General features: G+C 33.6%; 1 protein-coding gene across 1 annotated transcript in view; it reads right to left on the bottom strand.

Moving 5' to 3' along the window:
- LRP1B (LDL receptor related protein 1B) overlaps positions 1-15,029 on the bottom strand; it is a 2,070,111-nt gene that overhangs the window by 733,245 nt on the left and 1,321,837 nt on the right. Inside the window, exons 22-23 of the mRNA XM_081584839.1 lie at positions 8,695-8,895; positions 1,893-2,138 (exon numbers count right to left, since the gene is read on the bottom strand). Of these exons, the coding sequence (XP_081440965.1) occupies positions 1,893-2,138; positions 8,695-8,895 (447 nt within the window). The remainder of the gene's footprint in view (positions 1-1,892; positions 2,139-8,694; positions 8,896-15,029) is intronic.

Here is a 15,029-nt window from a genome sequence, read left to right as displayed (position 1 = left end):
ATTACTTTGTCAACAAAGGTCCATCTAGGCAAGGCTATGGTTTTTCCAGTGGTCATGTATGGATGTGAGAGTTGGACTATAAAGAAAGCTGAGTGCAGAAGAATTGATGATTTTGAACTGTGGTGTTGCAGAAGACTCTTGAGAGTCCCTTGGACTGCAAGGAGATCCAACCAGTCCATCCTAAAGGAAATCAGTCCTGAATATCCATTGGAAGGACTGATGTTGAAGCTGAAACCCCAATACTTTGGCCACCTGATGCAAAGAGCTTACTCATTTGAAAAGACCCTGATGCTGGGAAAGATTGAGGGCAGGAAGAGAAGGGGACGACAGAGGATGAGATGGTTGGATGGCATCACCGACTCAATGGACAGGTGTTTGGGTAGACCCCGGAAGTTGGTGGTGGACAGGGAGTCCTGGCGTGCTGCAATTCATGGGGTCGCAAAGAGTCGGACACGACTGAGCGACTGAACTGAACTGAAATGTAAGAGCCCAAAAACGGTTAGAAAAATGTATAACAAAGGTAAAGAAAAAATAATCAAATATATTCAAATACATTTATCATATCAACAAAACAGTTTGTGATGGAGGAATATATGTGCTTTTTTAAATTAACACATTCAGTAACAAGATTAAGCAGTATGTCAAATGACTCCCATTACTGAAGGAGCAGTGGTTTTCAAAGCCTGAGAGTAAGAGAGATTATGAGATATTAGCACCAACTTTTAACATGATATGAATATGTGTATTACTTCACAGTGATATTTCACAGTGGTCACTTCACAGAGACATAGTCATTGTTGCTGCTAAAAACTGGTCTGTGGCATACATTCACAACTGAAAGAAATGTAAACTTTCAGGGAGAGATTAAAGAAAATAAAGGTGTAAAATTTTTCCTTGAGAAACTTCATGGACTCCCTCCAATTCTATCCATGGACTTCTTAGTGCCCAGTGACTCAGACAAATAATCTAGAGAAATTAATGGGAAACCACCACTCACTAAGCACTGATGGAGTGTGGGGCATAGTAAAGTGCTTCTTGTCATTTTTGCAACATGTTGTTGTGCTGCGCATTGATATTTGAAAAATGAGGAAACCAAAGCTCAAAAGTTTTGGGTGACCTGCCTGGGATCAAATACACTATGAAAGCCAGCTACAGGATTAGATTTCAAATTTTTACAGGTTCCATAGCTTTCATTTGCTTTTCCTACTGTGGAATATGACCTAGAGTATCAGCAGAATGTCTTAAATGGGCCAGCAAGAGATGAATACAGCCAGAGTTAAGTTGTTTTCAAGAGCAGTAGAGATACAGATGGTGGCTTAGACAGTAAAGAATCTGCCTGCAGTATGGGACAACTGAGTTTGATCCATGGTTTGGAAAGATCCCCTGGAGGAGGGAATGGTAACCCACTCCAGTATTCTTGCCTGGAGAATCCCCATGGACAGAGGAACCTGGCAGGCTGCAGTCCATGGGGTTGTAGAGACTTGGACATGAATGACTAAGCACAGAGATTCAGATGAAGTTTGGGACAGGGCTAGACTTTATGGGGTTAGGAAAAGCATTCAAAAATAAATAAAAGTAAATTCTTTGGAGCATAGAAAAATAAGCGCCCAGGGAGCAAGATGACAAAAGCAGGTATTTAAAGAAAAGATAATCAGATGGCTTGCAACAGTAAAAGATTATTGCAATATTTTCTGTCCAAAAGATTTTGGCATAGGTCTAATATGGTGCATTATACTTTAATGCCTTTCTAAAATTAATCAAATCCATTAGTAATTTTCTGAGTTGTTTTGGATTTTTTTCTCAATATCCATTCTTAAATATAGCAAGATACACAATACAGAAACACATACCTCTTGCTATTCTTAAATATAGCAAAACATACATCTACTTACCGACACTTGTGCAACTTTCACCATCCACATCCAGCTTCCACCCTTCATAACATGAGCACTTGACTGTCTGCTTGTGCTGTTCACACACTTGACTGCACTTTAGATGATTGCTACAATAATCTACAATTTCACATGTTTTATTGTCTCTGCCAAGTTGAAGTCCTTCAGGGCAGGAACAGACAATTCCTCTTCCAGGAACAACAGAACAGTGGTTGCTACAGCCTCCATTGTTCAGTGAACATTCATCTATAAAAGGAGAGGAACAGATAATAGGGCATCATTAATTGTTTTGTTCAATTAAATACTAATCACTGAACTCATTTCTTTAAAGCTAGAATTAGAGTAAAGATTGTAAATAAATTGAGAAAGATCTTTCAGATTTTTTTTTTTAATTTAGTCCTAAAGGGGTAGGGATGATGAAAAATTTATCAAAGATCAAATAGAATTCTATATTATACAAATTGGCTGCCCATGTGGTGCTAGTGGTAAAGAATCTGCCTGCCAGTGCAAGAGAGGTAAGAGATGTGGGTTCCATCCCTTCGGTCAGGAAGATCCCCTGGAGATGGAAACTGCAACCCATTCCAGTGTACCTGCTGGGGAAATCCCATGGACAGAGGAGCATGGTGAGCTATAGTCTATGCCACTGAAAAGAGTCAGACATGACAAGCACAGCACAGGCTAATGATATAAATTGGTAATGGAAGATTTGCATTTCTCTAAATTTTGGAGTACACTTTATTGTACTCCATAGAACTAAAGTGAGTTAAGTGTTTCTATTATTACTGGAAAGATTATGCTCAGTGTTTTAGCAATTATGCAAAATCAGAATTTTGGGGCTTCCAAAAGAGACATACACATACTGATGATCTGAAAATCTGATTATCACAGTGTTTATAAATAAACAGGCACACACATATATGTATGTATGTATTCTATCTATATATCGTTTTCTACATCTATAGTCTGATTTAGAATTATAATCCAGAATGGATTAATTTGTCCTTTACTGACCACAGGTATTTATTTAGGTAAATTATACATTGTACCCCATGTATTTGTTATTATTATTAATTCAGTGAGGCCATGGAAATAGAATAAATAATACACAAAAATACTTGGCCTGGCATTTTGGCTGAAATAATGAGCAACTAACATTGGCTGCACAGATGATAACAGTTTCATAAAGAAAGAGAATTTTTCTTTCAGGCACTTATAATTTATAATTACAAATTACATCCATTTATCATTCTACTTCATCACAAGATTGTAGGATCGATGAGAATATACAAACATCCTTTCTGTTTACCATGTATATCCCATAGTTAACAAAGTGCCTAGCATAGAGTAGGCAGTTAAAAACATGTGTTGAATAACAAAATCATCCAAAAGCACACAACTGTCCCTAAATGGAGCTAATATCTGTCCACCTGGGAAATTTCAAAATGTCATATTTATGCACTTGACAAAAACAGCCAGCAGTAATTTTTGTAACCATGATACTAACTCTTGCTGTATATTATTATATTAGGTGTCTATTAATAAAGACAAAATAAGTTTTGTATTCCTTGGCTTTAAAAATATTTGAGTAGTTTTTAAAGCCTGCTCAACTAGATGTATTTTTAGACATACCGAAAAGGAATGTTGTTCAATGATTTGCGAATTGCAATAATATTTTCTTATATAGCTCTAACATGTTTTATTCTCTACGGAAATTTACCCAGTTCAAAAATTTGGACTGGAAAGTTAAGGCTTTCAAAAATATTCTCTGCACATTTTAAACTTCTTTATGGGTCAACTATTCTTCATATTTGTCACCATAAAAGATGTTACAGCAATAAGAAAAGAAAAATGACTACATTAACTGCTGACTCTAAGAATTCAATTCAAGTTTGGTATTATTTTGAAGAAAAAAAGAGATTCATTTCTTGGTTTCTCCAAGTATGTTTGTTCACCTGTAATCATAATCATTTCAAAATAGCAGTCGTTTCAAAGTATTTGCCCCATTTTAGTTCAATTGACGTTCTTTTTCAGGAGAATTACTGTAAAGTAATGTCATCATACACAGCAGGTGAAAAAAATTGTTACAATGCTTTTAGCTTATTTCAAGTATGATTGTTCTCTCACTATTCAAATGTCTCTTTCTGATACTACTTTTAGAATTAAGTCATAGATTTTAGGATAAATACAAATTCACATTGAAATATACAACTTAACATATATAATTGAATGGCAATATTTGTATCACTAGTCCTTTGCCAATTTTCTCTTAACCCTAAACCTATCATCCTGCAGCTTCTTTTAAATTTTTGTTACTTGAGAAAGATGCTCTCATTGACCAAACTCCAGTCAAGTGTCTCTTAATCTTCCTTTCAGCTAGCCCTCAGTCTTGGCCAATAAAACCTTGCAGACTCTCAGCACAAACAATTTCATTGTCTAATCCTCTCCCCATCCCCTTCCTCTCAACCAAATAAAAGCCTTGGACAAATAGTAGTTTCTAAAAGCTCATAGCAGCGTCCCTAGAATGACCTCAGCTCCTCTTACAGTGCCCGCCTGAGAAAGCTCCATGACTCCACGAAGCTGTCAGGAGAATTCATTGTTGTTTCAGCCACAACCTGATGATAGGCAGACAGCCCTCTGAACCCCATCTTAGAGCAATTATTTTTGAAAGCTGGCAATATAAATCCTTTTTTTTTTTTTTAATTTTGCACCCTTGCCATGTAAATCTTCTACCACCCAGAGTGTTTTTTTTTTTTCTTGAGCACCTGCGAGTTACCTTTTGAAATATAAACATTCAAAGAGATAACTCTGTCAGTCTTACTCCCAGCCCTTGTGAGCATCTTGCTCTGATTTATACCACTGCCTCCAGTCCTAAGGGATTCCCTGGTGGCTCAATGGTAAAGAATCCACCTGCCAATGCAGGAGACTCAAGTTTGATCTCTGGGTTGGGAAGATCCCCTGGAGAAGGAAATGGAAACCCACTCCAGTATTCTTGCCTGGGAAATCCCATGGACAGATGAGCTTAGTGGGTTACAGTCCTGGGGTCACAAAGAGTTGGACATGACTTAGCGATTAAACAACTCCAGTCATAAAGATAAGAGAAGTTAGTATCTTCTCTGGAATGAGCACCAGTTAACAAAACCAGGAGTCCTAGACACACGCACCCTTCCTCCCCTATCTCAAACCCCCCAATCCCGCACCCCCCACTTAACATCCTTAAGCACATTCCAGCCTTTAAAGTTTCTCACCGTTTGTTTTGATGAAGCTGATTTCTATTTATGTTGGACACTCATCCTATTGCAATAGTTATTACTGAATAAGATTTATCATTATCATTTTAATTAGTGTTCAGTTTTGCTTATTTTTGACATACTTTTGTAACAAAAATCAACAGTTAACTCCCATCACGAATGATTAAAATCTTATCTTGTGTGTGTGTTTAGTCGCTAAGCCGTGTTTGATTCTTTTGAGACCTCATAGACTGTAGCCCACCAGGCTCCTCTGTCTGTGGGATTTTCCAGGCAAGAATACTAGAATGGGTTGCCATTCCCTCCTCTAGAGGATCATCTTGACCCAGGGATTGAACCCATGTTTCCTGTGTGGGAGGATGGGTTCATTATCACTGAGCCACTATTTGTTTCTTAAGTGCATAGGCATTTCCTTTTGAAATCACTTAAAATTCCCCCTGGGGGCGGGGGAGCAGAAATCTTTTCACGAGGATTAAATTCCCCAAGCTTTTTTTTTTTTTTTTAATTTTATAGATCAGATTTATTTGGAGAAAACAACCTCGTTACGCAAAGGATGGAAGTTTACATCTGAAGACATCTCCCAAGTATTAAGTCTACAGATTACAAGTTATTTTCATAAATTTTACATATATTAAAGAGCAGGATAGGAATCATCTGTTTTTGTTTCAACAGTAGGTAGGATAGCAGAGAGGGAAAGAAGAGCTATTTTGGATACAACTATTTGGAAGGAGTTGACATGAAGAGGGCCAACCCTACAGTTTCATACTCTATAGCAAATGGCTTAAAAAAACCTTATCAACTTAGGGTATCTCGCTCTAAAAGCCACTTCTTAGCTACTAACCAATTCATGTCAATGATTTAAAGTTAATTCACTAGGTATATTTTTTATGTCCACTGGGTAAATGACTCATGATGCCCATTCCTGCAGCATTCAAACCAACACCCTTGTCTGGCTGGACAGGACCTAACCTGGGATTGATGGGGAAAAAAAAAACTTGAAAACAAGAGGAACAATGTCTTTTTTCTACAGGTACCAATATTGCTGATAAATGATACCAAACAAAATTGTGGAGAACTAAAACATTGTACAAAATGTTTATAGTGCTTTGTATTTCACCTATTTCAGCATTTGTGTGATTAGATCAATTTGTTTCTGGAAAATGGTGGTTAAATAATTTGATGAGTCACTGTTTATTCTGCTATGGTAATAGATTGAAACTGTATAATCCTGTGGATGCCTCCTAGTTAATTCTGTCTGAATTAAGCCACTAATAATTATAGCAACTATCTAGGACTCATATTCTTCAAAAGTAAAATAAATGTTCAATGAGTTAAAAAAAATTACCATCTACATAACTGATGATACAGAGGTGCACATAAAAGCACTTCTTCTTTCTTTTAGGAGAAAGAAGAGCCTTCTGCAATTCAGTTCCTTGATCAGTGCTTGTTTTTGTTTTTCATTGTTCCAATTCTTCCTCAACTTCATCTCATTAAGGACAGTGTATGAGTTCAATATGCCACCGTGCTACAATCAGGATAAAAATGTCTTTTTATCTTCTCTGATACTTTCAAACCCAGCTTTACTGGGATCTTTTATACTGTCTATAATTATTTAAATCTTTGACCAAGGCTTCCTGGCCAATGAGTACAGTAGTTTGATAAGCAAGAACTGGGTCTCAATCTTGAAGTAGAGAAATAAACTCAGAAGAAATTCCCTTTCCTTTTTTTACTTTCCCAGTTGAGGGAGCAGAGGATAGGAAAATAAGGTTGCATTTTCTTATGATTCTCTTCATTTTTCTAGTGACAGTATTTTCTCTTCTTTTTCTTTTGTTACCTTCATTTACCCCAAAAGGTGAAAAAAAGGTAGAAAAACACTAATTTATTTCAATACCTGAAATACATCAGACATTATTACCATGATTTCCTGACAGATATCATTATGTCCTTTTTTTTTTTTTTTTTTTATGAGGAAACTGACAATTCCAGAAATTGAGCCACCTTTCTGGGTGACTTAATTAAACTAATTGAAGAAGAGAATTCAAACCTGTCAAAAATCTCATTTTTTTCTATAATTGCACACTTTCAATTTTAATACTGCTGATAGTTTCCTTCTTTTAGAAACTTCATGAGCAATTTTCATATACTGTAAGGTAAGAGATCTTTCCATCTACCAAACTACTTTAACAGGGAGAACAAGCTGGAAGAAAAAGAAGTGAATACATGTAAACTAATTCTGTCTTCCTTTAACTGCAATTTTTTTTTTTTTTAAAGCTTTTGCTTGTTTAAATGTTAGCAATGCTGAATGAAGGCTATTGTATTTACTGTTTCAAGGTTATTTTATAGAATCAGAGATTGTTTGGAAGATATTTTATTGCACAAAGTTTAAAAAGAACAAGTCTTTTTATATCACTCAGTATGCTATTAATGTTCAATTCAGATCAAAATATGATAACTGTAGACTTAAATGTAGTTGTCTTCCTATTTTCAATCAGGTAGCTTCATGATTTCCTAAAGTCATTTTCTTACTGCCTCAAGGCATCTCATTATTGTTCTTATCATTCTGTAAACTCTTCACCACTCTATTGATGTCACCTTCAGTATTGTCTGAAACACATATTTTTTAAAATCTCCTTGTTAAATCTCTGATCCCACCACAGAGAAGGAAATGTAATTGCTTTATATAAGCTGGTGGCATAAGGAGATGGCTAGTCTCAAGTTATATCAAAGCTCAAAAGCTATCAGACTGAAATCATTTTAACTAGAGAAAGCATACTAAAGAAAGCTACTGTATGAGAACTAAAAACTTCTGAGAAAATCATATAAAATTGAATAATAGACTGAGTGACTAATACTTTCACTCCATTATCCAGTTTCTTCCTTTCACCTTTCTAAAAAAGGTTTCTAGTATAACGATCAGAAGGCCGGACAAAATCTATTGGATGGTAGTAAACTGCATCCCATGGTTTAGCAATAACAGTAATCTCCTTTAGTAATAACAGGAATCTCCTGTTCTGAGTGACTCACTGACAAAAAAATAATCAGTTCAGTTGTGGAAACAACATTGAATATTCAGAGATCTTAAGTGAAAGCGTTAGTCACTTAGTCGCATCCGACTCTTCACAAGCCCATGGACTGTAGCCTGCCAGGCTCCTCTATCCTCTATCCACGGAATTCTCCAGGCAAGAATACTGGAGTCAGTAACCATTTCCTGCTCCCGGGGATCTTCCCGACCCAGGGGTTGAACCCAGGTCTCCTGTACTACAGGCAGACTCTACCCTCTGAGTCACCAGGGATGCCCAAATGAGGAACACAGCTATACAGCTATTAGGTTAGCTGGATGTACATTAACCTTCTCTGCTTCATTTTTAGAAATTTATGATCATATTTAAATTTTCAAATAAATATACAGTGCCTGCAAAATATAAGTAGAGTTCATGCTAAAATTTACATTTAAAGGGAATGACTGGAAGGAGCTAATGCTTCTAGAATAAGTATCAAGGAGTAGACTAAAAGGTTCTAGTCTCCAGAGAGAAGCAAGGCAGTGAAATGTACAATACCACAGAGGTCGCCTTCATCAGACCCATCAGGACAATCCCGTCTCCCGTTGCAGAGTTTCTCTGGCTGCAGGCAGACTGAGGTGTCATTAGCACAAGGGTACTTGGGTGGTCCACACAAGAAATTGTCACAATCGTCTTCATCTGATTGATCTTCACAATCAATATCTCCATCACAGACCCAGGCTTTGCTGATGCATCTCCCTTAAGAAAATAGAAACAACATGCATTTAATTTTTGCAATTAAGCCACGGTAATAATGAGTGACCACTGTCTTCCATCAGAGCAAAACAAATTGCTGTTACCAAGAAATCTATTTGGTGATAGTTTGACAGCTTATTTTCACAAAGACATTTGAGTAGTACTTGTCCTGATTGTTAACAGTGTTCTTAGTGTGAAAGCCTTGATACTTTCTTTAGTTTCAAGTTATTGACTTACTCTATTAAAAAGAAAAAAAAAAGTATAACTAATTAAAAGTTTAATTACAATACTTTTAAGAGCAAAATTTAAAATATATTTTATAGTAGTATAAGTCCCTTTCAGAGTCCTAAATTTAGATAAATGCTATCAATGTCTTCTGGAGCTCTAAAATTAAGTAAATGCTTTATTTTTTAAGGTGACAATGTCTCTCTCTTTACATTTATGACCTTAAGACTTCAACTTCTCATATTCAGACTATGTACATGCCCTTTCACAGAATATAAAATGTTACTAAACATTTTAGTAGTTAAGATATATACAGACAAAATTTAGAGAAATATGTTTTCTTAATTGACTTTGAAAGAAAAAAAATTTTTATTTAGCCAGAATGTTTCAAAAGCAACAATGTGAAATTCCTGGAAAGCAATGTTTTTTGTCTATGTAAATTGCTTAACTGAAAATATTCCTTTCCAGAATATTGGTATTTTTTTTCTAATTAAAATTGTGTTTTCTAAATTATACAATATTAAGGTGCAATGGGAATAAAAAATCTACCTAAAAGGGTAAATACTAGTTATTGGCTGATTACTTATCAACATCTCATAAAATGAGTGGGGCAAATAAAAAGGAAATGGAAAAATATTAAATTGTATATGTCTAAGTGTCATTATGTATTTAAAGGTCTTCTTCAAACTTAAGGCTATTGAATTTTAATGTACTTGAATGCTGGTGAAAAAATGTTTTTAATTATAGTAATATGTTAACAATTTTCCATGCTATTGTATGTCAAATAAGAGAAAAATATAAATGATCGGCTCCACATTTAATATAAATATATTCTATAATATTCAACATTATTTATTTATCAAAATATTCTTAAAAAAGAATGGATGAATATTTCATTAATGACTTTGATTAAAAATGGAGGAATATTATAAATTTTCCCTTAGCATCATAACTAAAACAATGTTAATATTTTATATTACCAGGAAATATTATGTAGTGCAATTAGATAGTAGAAGACATGAGGTATAAAACTAGAAAATAATATCATTACATGAAGTTAATACAATTGCATAATTATAAATCAGTAAAACTAAATTAGAACTATAAGAAACTGGGAATTTAAAAAATATGTACATAGTTTCAAAAACTCTACAAAAATCAATAGATTCCATATATATAAAAACAGCAGAAGAAAAGGTCAGCCAAAAAATTTACCACAAAACAAAGTATTTTGGGTTAAACTATAAGAACTGTATATTATTTGTATGAAAAACATCAAAAGTTTATTAAAAAAAAAAACCTCAGAAGAAGCCTTGAATAAAGACATAGTTTGATTTCAGAGAATAAAATATATTAATAGAAAGGTATTATTTTTCCTCAAATCAATCCCATCCCAATTTTAATTTTATTATTTTAATCCCATGAACTTATCCTAAACTTAAGAAAATAAAACTGCAAATGTTATGAGGCATCTTCTAAAAAATACAGTTTGCTGAGTAGGAACTATATATGCCAAATATTTAGAAATGTTTTAAAAGTAACAGTTAAATTTTGTCATAATGAATATAAGTATGCATCAATAATTAAATAGCATAGTGACATTAGAAGTAAAGTCACTAATGTATGTGGTTTTGATATACAAAAATTGACAATTCAAAATAGTAAAGAATAAATAATTACAAAATTAATGCTGTTAGGATTATTGATGAGCCACCTGGAGAAAAAATAAAAGGCTGAAATTTCACTCAATATTTACACCAAAATAAATTAAAGACAGATAAAAGAAGTAAGTGTTTTAAAACAAAAATGATGAAAGCAAAAACATTCTAGAATAAAATAGCTATTAAAATAAAACCCTAAAATAGTTTTGTTTTAATACAAACACAGAGAGCATAAAGGACAAGTTGATAAACTTAAATACTGTCCACATTGAACAATAAAATCCATCTATAAAGTCAAAATAAAGTCAATAAAACAGAAAAAGAAATCACTATACTTGACAAAAAAGGTACATTACCTTGAAATATAAAAGGTTCATATAAATCAATATGATAAAAATCAATAAACCAGTATAAGTACAAGGTTTATAATGAATCAATAATGGCTTACCAATGTATGGAGTTAAAAACATCTTTCAATTAAAAAAATAAAAATAACAATTTGATAGCATTTTTCCTTTCTTGTATTAAGATTAAAAAGCTGTGTAACACAAAGATAAATTTGACAAGGGTATAAAAAACAACTCCTGTGTTAAAGGGGCTTCAGATTGAGATCATCTCTTTGTAAGGCAATATTATGAAATCTAGTAATGGAAAATATATCAACTCTTCACCACTGTAATTCTAATTTTAGAATATTTTTCCATTGGTATATTATGCCCAAATGTACAAAAACACATAAATGAGGATGTGTGTTGCTGCTTTGTCTACATTAGCAAAAGTCTGGTAACAAGTTACATCAGACTGCAAGACTGGCAACATCAATTACAATGCATTCATACATTGAAATTATATACTTGAGTGAAAAAGAATGAGATAATTCTGCATAAGTTAAAATAAAACAATCTCCCTATAATGTTAATAAAAAGGGCCTACAACTGAGTATGCTGAAGATATTCTTTTATGTTAGAACTATCTGTTTAGCAATATCTGTGACTATATTTCCATATATATGTCAATATAAGCACATATATAGGCTTGTCTCTAGATGAATTCTTTCTGGAGGGCTACACAGGAAATAATTAAAAGTGATTGCCTCTGGTAAGGAAGTCTTAAGGTACATGGGAGTAGAAGACAGATTAATTTTTCATTAAAACCTTTTGTGTTACTTTATTTTCCCTTCCATTATATTTCTGCATAATTTTTCAAAAAATACTAGCTCACTTTAAAATGATAAATATGAAACATATAACACATGCCACAAAGTCTGGTAGTTTCTACAGATACAGAGGTTACTCTGTACCTTATATTTTCCAAGAGACTTTAGGTAATATAAAAAAGTCATAAGACCCATTCCCTGTCCCCAAGGAGTTTATAATCTAGTTAGTCTTGCTATGTTACAAGAGATATGAATAAATGTGAATAAACAGCTTAGATAAAATCTACAAGTTTCAATAGCTCTTTCTTCCCAGGTATTTTGCAGGGGATGTTTGAAACAATTCCATTTCCCGTTCTTGTTTACTTTTAATTTTTATACAAAAGAAGGTAAGAGGATACTCCAGGTATGATAAGTTAAATTTCTATTTCATGACCATCAATTGGGTAAAACTGAAAAGCAAATGACCTTAGTAAATATGCTGAAAGATTGTTCATTTTTACTCGATTTACAGCAAGACAAATCCTTACATAGTTACATCACTGGATGTGACAATAAAAAAAATTCAATATTACAACTGTTCTTGTTTAAGCTCCTTCCTTTATATATAAGAAAGCTGAAACTCAGGTCAAGTTAGTATTTTTAAAACAAAATAAAGACTAATAATATTAAAATGTGTTACATAAATTATAAATATCCACAATATCTAAAAAAAGAAAATCTTTAAAAATAACTTAAAAAAAAACTGTGCACAAATAAGTTCAAATAACCAAGTCAACCAAGTTCAAATTGTCTTTACTAATTCTTCTTTAAAGAGATATCATGTGCTAGAAAAATTCAGTGTTTATTATCAAATTGAGCTCTACATAATATTTTCAAATTGATTAATAAAGATATTTTTAACTTGTCCATTACATGAATGTGCAAGACTCTTGTGGAAATTGTAGTTTTGTCCTTTGAGCAAAAAGTATAAGAATGGCTGAGCAACAATAGAAATGACAACAAACAGATAATAGCAAAAGTCAGCTACTGTATTATGGAAGCTACTATAATCACTTAAATCACATTCGCTCTCTCTCTCATACACTCAGGGCATTGTAAGGACTATTTTGATTTGTGTACCCTTGAGATACATAGTTTAGGTTAAAAGTCAGTACAAAATCAACAGGTATAGGAAAACTAAGAGTTCCTAGGAGTTATTAGAATATGTGTTGCTTTCCTGAATTCATACTATCACTTCCAGATTTTACTTCTCTCTGCTAAACTGTTTTGGCTATTAAAAAAAAAAAAGTGAGAGAGAGATTTATTAATTTATAAACTGCTTAACTTTCTTTTGTCTTAATGAGAGACAACAGGCTATAAGAGGACAATTTCTGTTCTGGGATATGACTGGCAGTTAATATCAAGAATATGGGTATAAAAAGAAGTGAACCTTTTAAAAAATCCAAATGGATTTATTTAAAAATATGATTTTTTTGAATATTTGTTTTTGAAATGCAATCTTTCTGTAATTTTTATACTCCATAAAATATACATATTTATTTCTCTAACAACACTTGACTTCAACTGAATTCAGTAAATATTTATTGAGTATTTTGTACCTGTCTAGCTACTGAACACTGTAGAAAAAAAGGGAAAGAAAAGTTCCTGACCTTGTGGAGCAATAAGTCTAGTACTGACAAATGTTCTATAAAAAAAGGATAAGATAAAAGCCATATAACCATCACTGAGTGCTACGAAATTTCACAGAGCTAGAGAATATGCGTGATTGAAAGGCTCAGAAAAAAGCTTTACAAAGATGTCATTTGGGAAGAGATTTTGAAGAGTGGCAGTCGATATTAAATATGGACACAAGAAAAAAAGGCATTTCATATAAACAGCTGTCTTATGTGTACAGCCTTAACATTCAAAAATATATCCTCTGCAAAAGAAAAAGCAAGTAAAAGGAAAAAGAGAGAGAAAACAATTTAATAGTATGATGTTTATTTCTGCTATTGAATGGGAGTGTGTCACGGCATAGATACTGAAACTAAGTTAACTCCTCCTTAATTTGATCTCTTCTATTTCTGTGTGAATCCACTATAAAATTATATTTTCCATATTTAATTTCTCTGTTCAGTTCAGCTGTTCAGGCATGTCCAACCAACTCTTTGTGACCCCATGGACTGTAGCACGCCAGGCCTCCCTGTCCATCACCAACTCCTGGAGCTTACTCAAACTCATGTTCATCGAGTCACTGATGCCATCTCATCCGCTGTTGTCCCCTTTTCCTCCTGCCTTCAATCTTTTCCAGCATCAGGGTCTTTTTCAAAGAGTCAGTTCTTCACATCAGGTGGCCAAAGTATTGGAGTTTCAACTTCAGCATCAGTACTTTCAATGAATATTCAGGACTGACTTCCTTTAGGATGGACTGGTTGTATCTCCTTGCAGTCCAAGGGACCATCAAGAGTCTTCTCCGACACCACAGTTCAAAAGCATCAATTCTTTGGCGATCAGCTTTCTTTATAGTCCCACTCGCACATCCATACATGACTACTGGAAAAATCATAGCTTTGACTAGATGGACCTTTGTTGGCAAAGTAATGTCTCTGCTTTTTAATATGCTGTCTAGGTTGGTCATAGCTTTTCTTCCAAGGAGCAAGCATCTTTTAATTTCATGGCTGCAGTCACCATCTGCAGTGATTTTGGAACCCAAAAAAATAAAATCTGTCAACTGTTTCCATTGTTTTCCCATCTATTTGCCATGAAGTGATGTGACTGGATGCCATAATTTTTATTTCATGCTAAATATTATTTTCTTCATGATAGAGTTTTATGTGTTAATTTTCATCAGAAACATATATATTGAGTTTTATGGATAGTTTTCAATGATAATTATGAGTATATGCAGTTTTAATTTTATTTGTTGAATTTACCCACATATGAGATACAGTTCCTATATAAATGCATAGGTAGAAAAAGGGTAGAACTTCCTCCAGAAGTAGTAATAAGCCAGTTTGGGGCCACAGTTCATGAAGTGTTGATTGCTAATTCAAGAAGAGTTAGCTCAATAACCTCAAAAAATGTTTGATTACAGCAAATGTTTTTGACAAAAAAAA

This window comes from Giraffa tippelskirchi, chromosome 3 (assembly GCF_054371585.1).
Source record: "Giraffa tippelskirchi isolate mGirTip1 chromosome 3, T2T-mGirTip1v1.2.pri, whole genome shotgun sequence".
Taxonomy (NCBI): domain Eukaryota; kingdom Metazoa; phylum Chordata; class Mammalia; order Artiodactyla; family Giraffidae; genus Giraffa; species Giraffa tippelskirchi.
The sequence above is the reverse complement of the archived record's forward strand: the minus strand, read 5'-3'. Positions and strand labels throughout refer to the sequence as shown.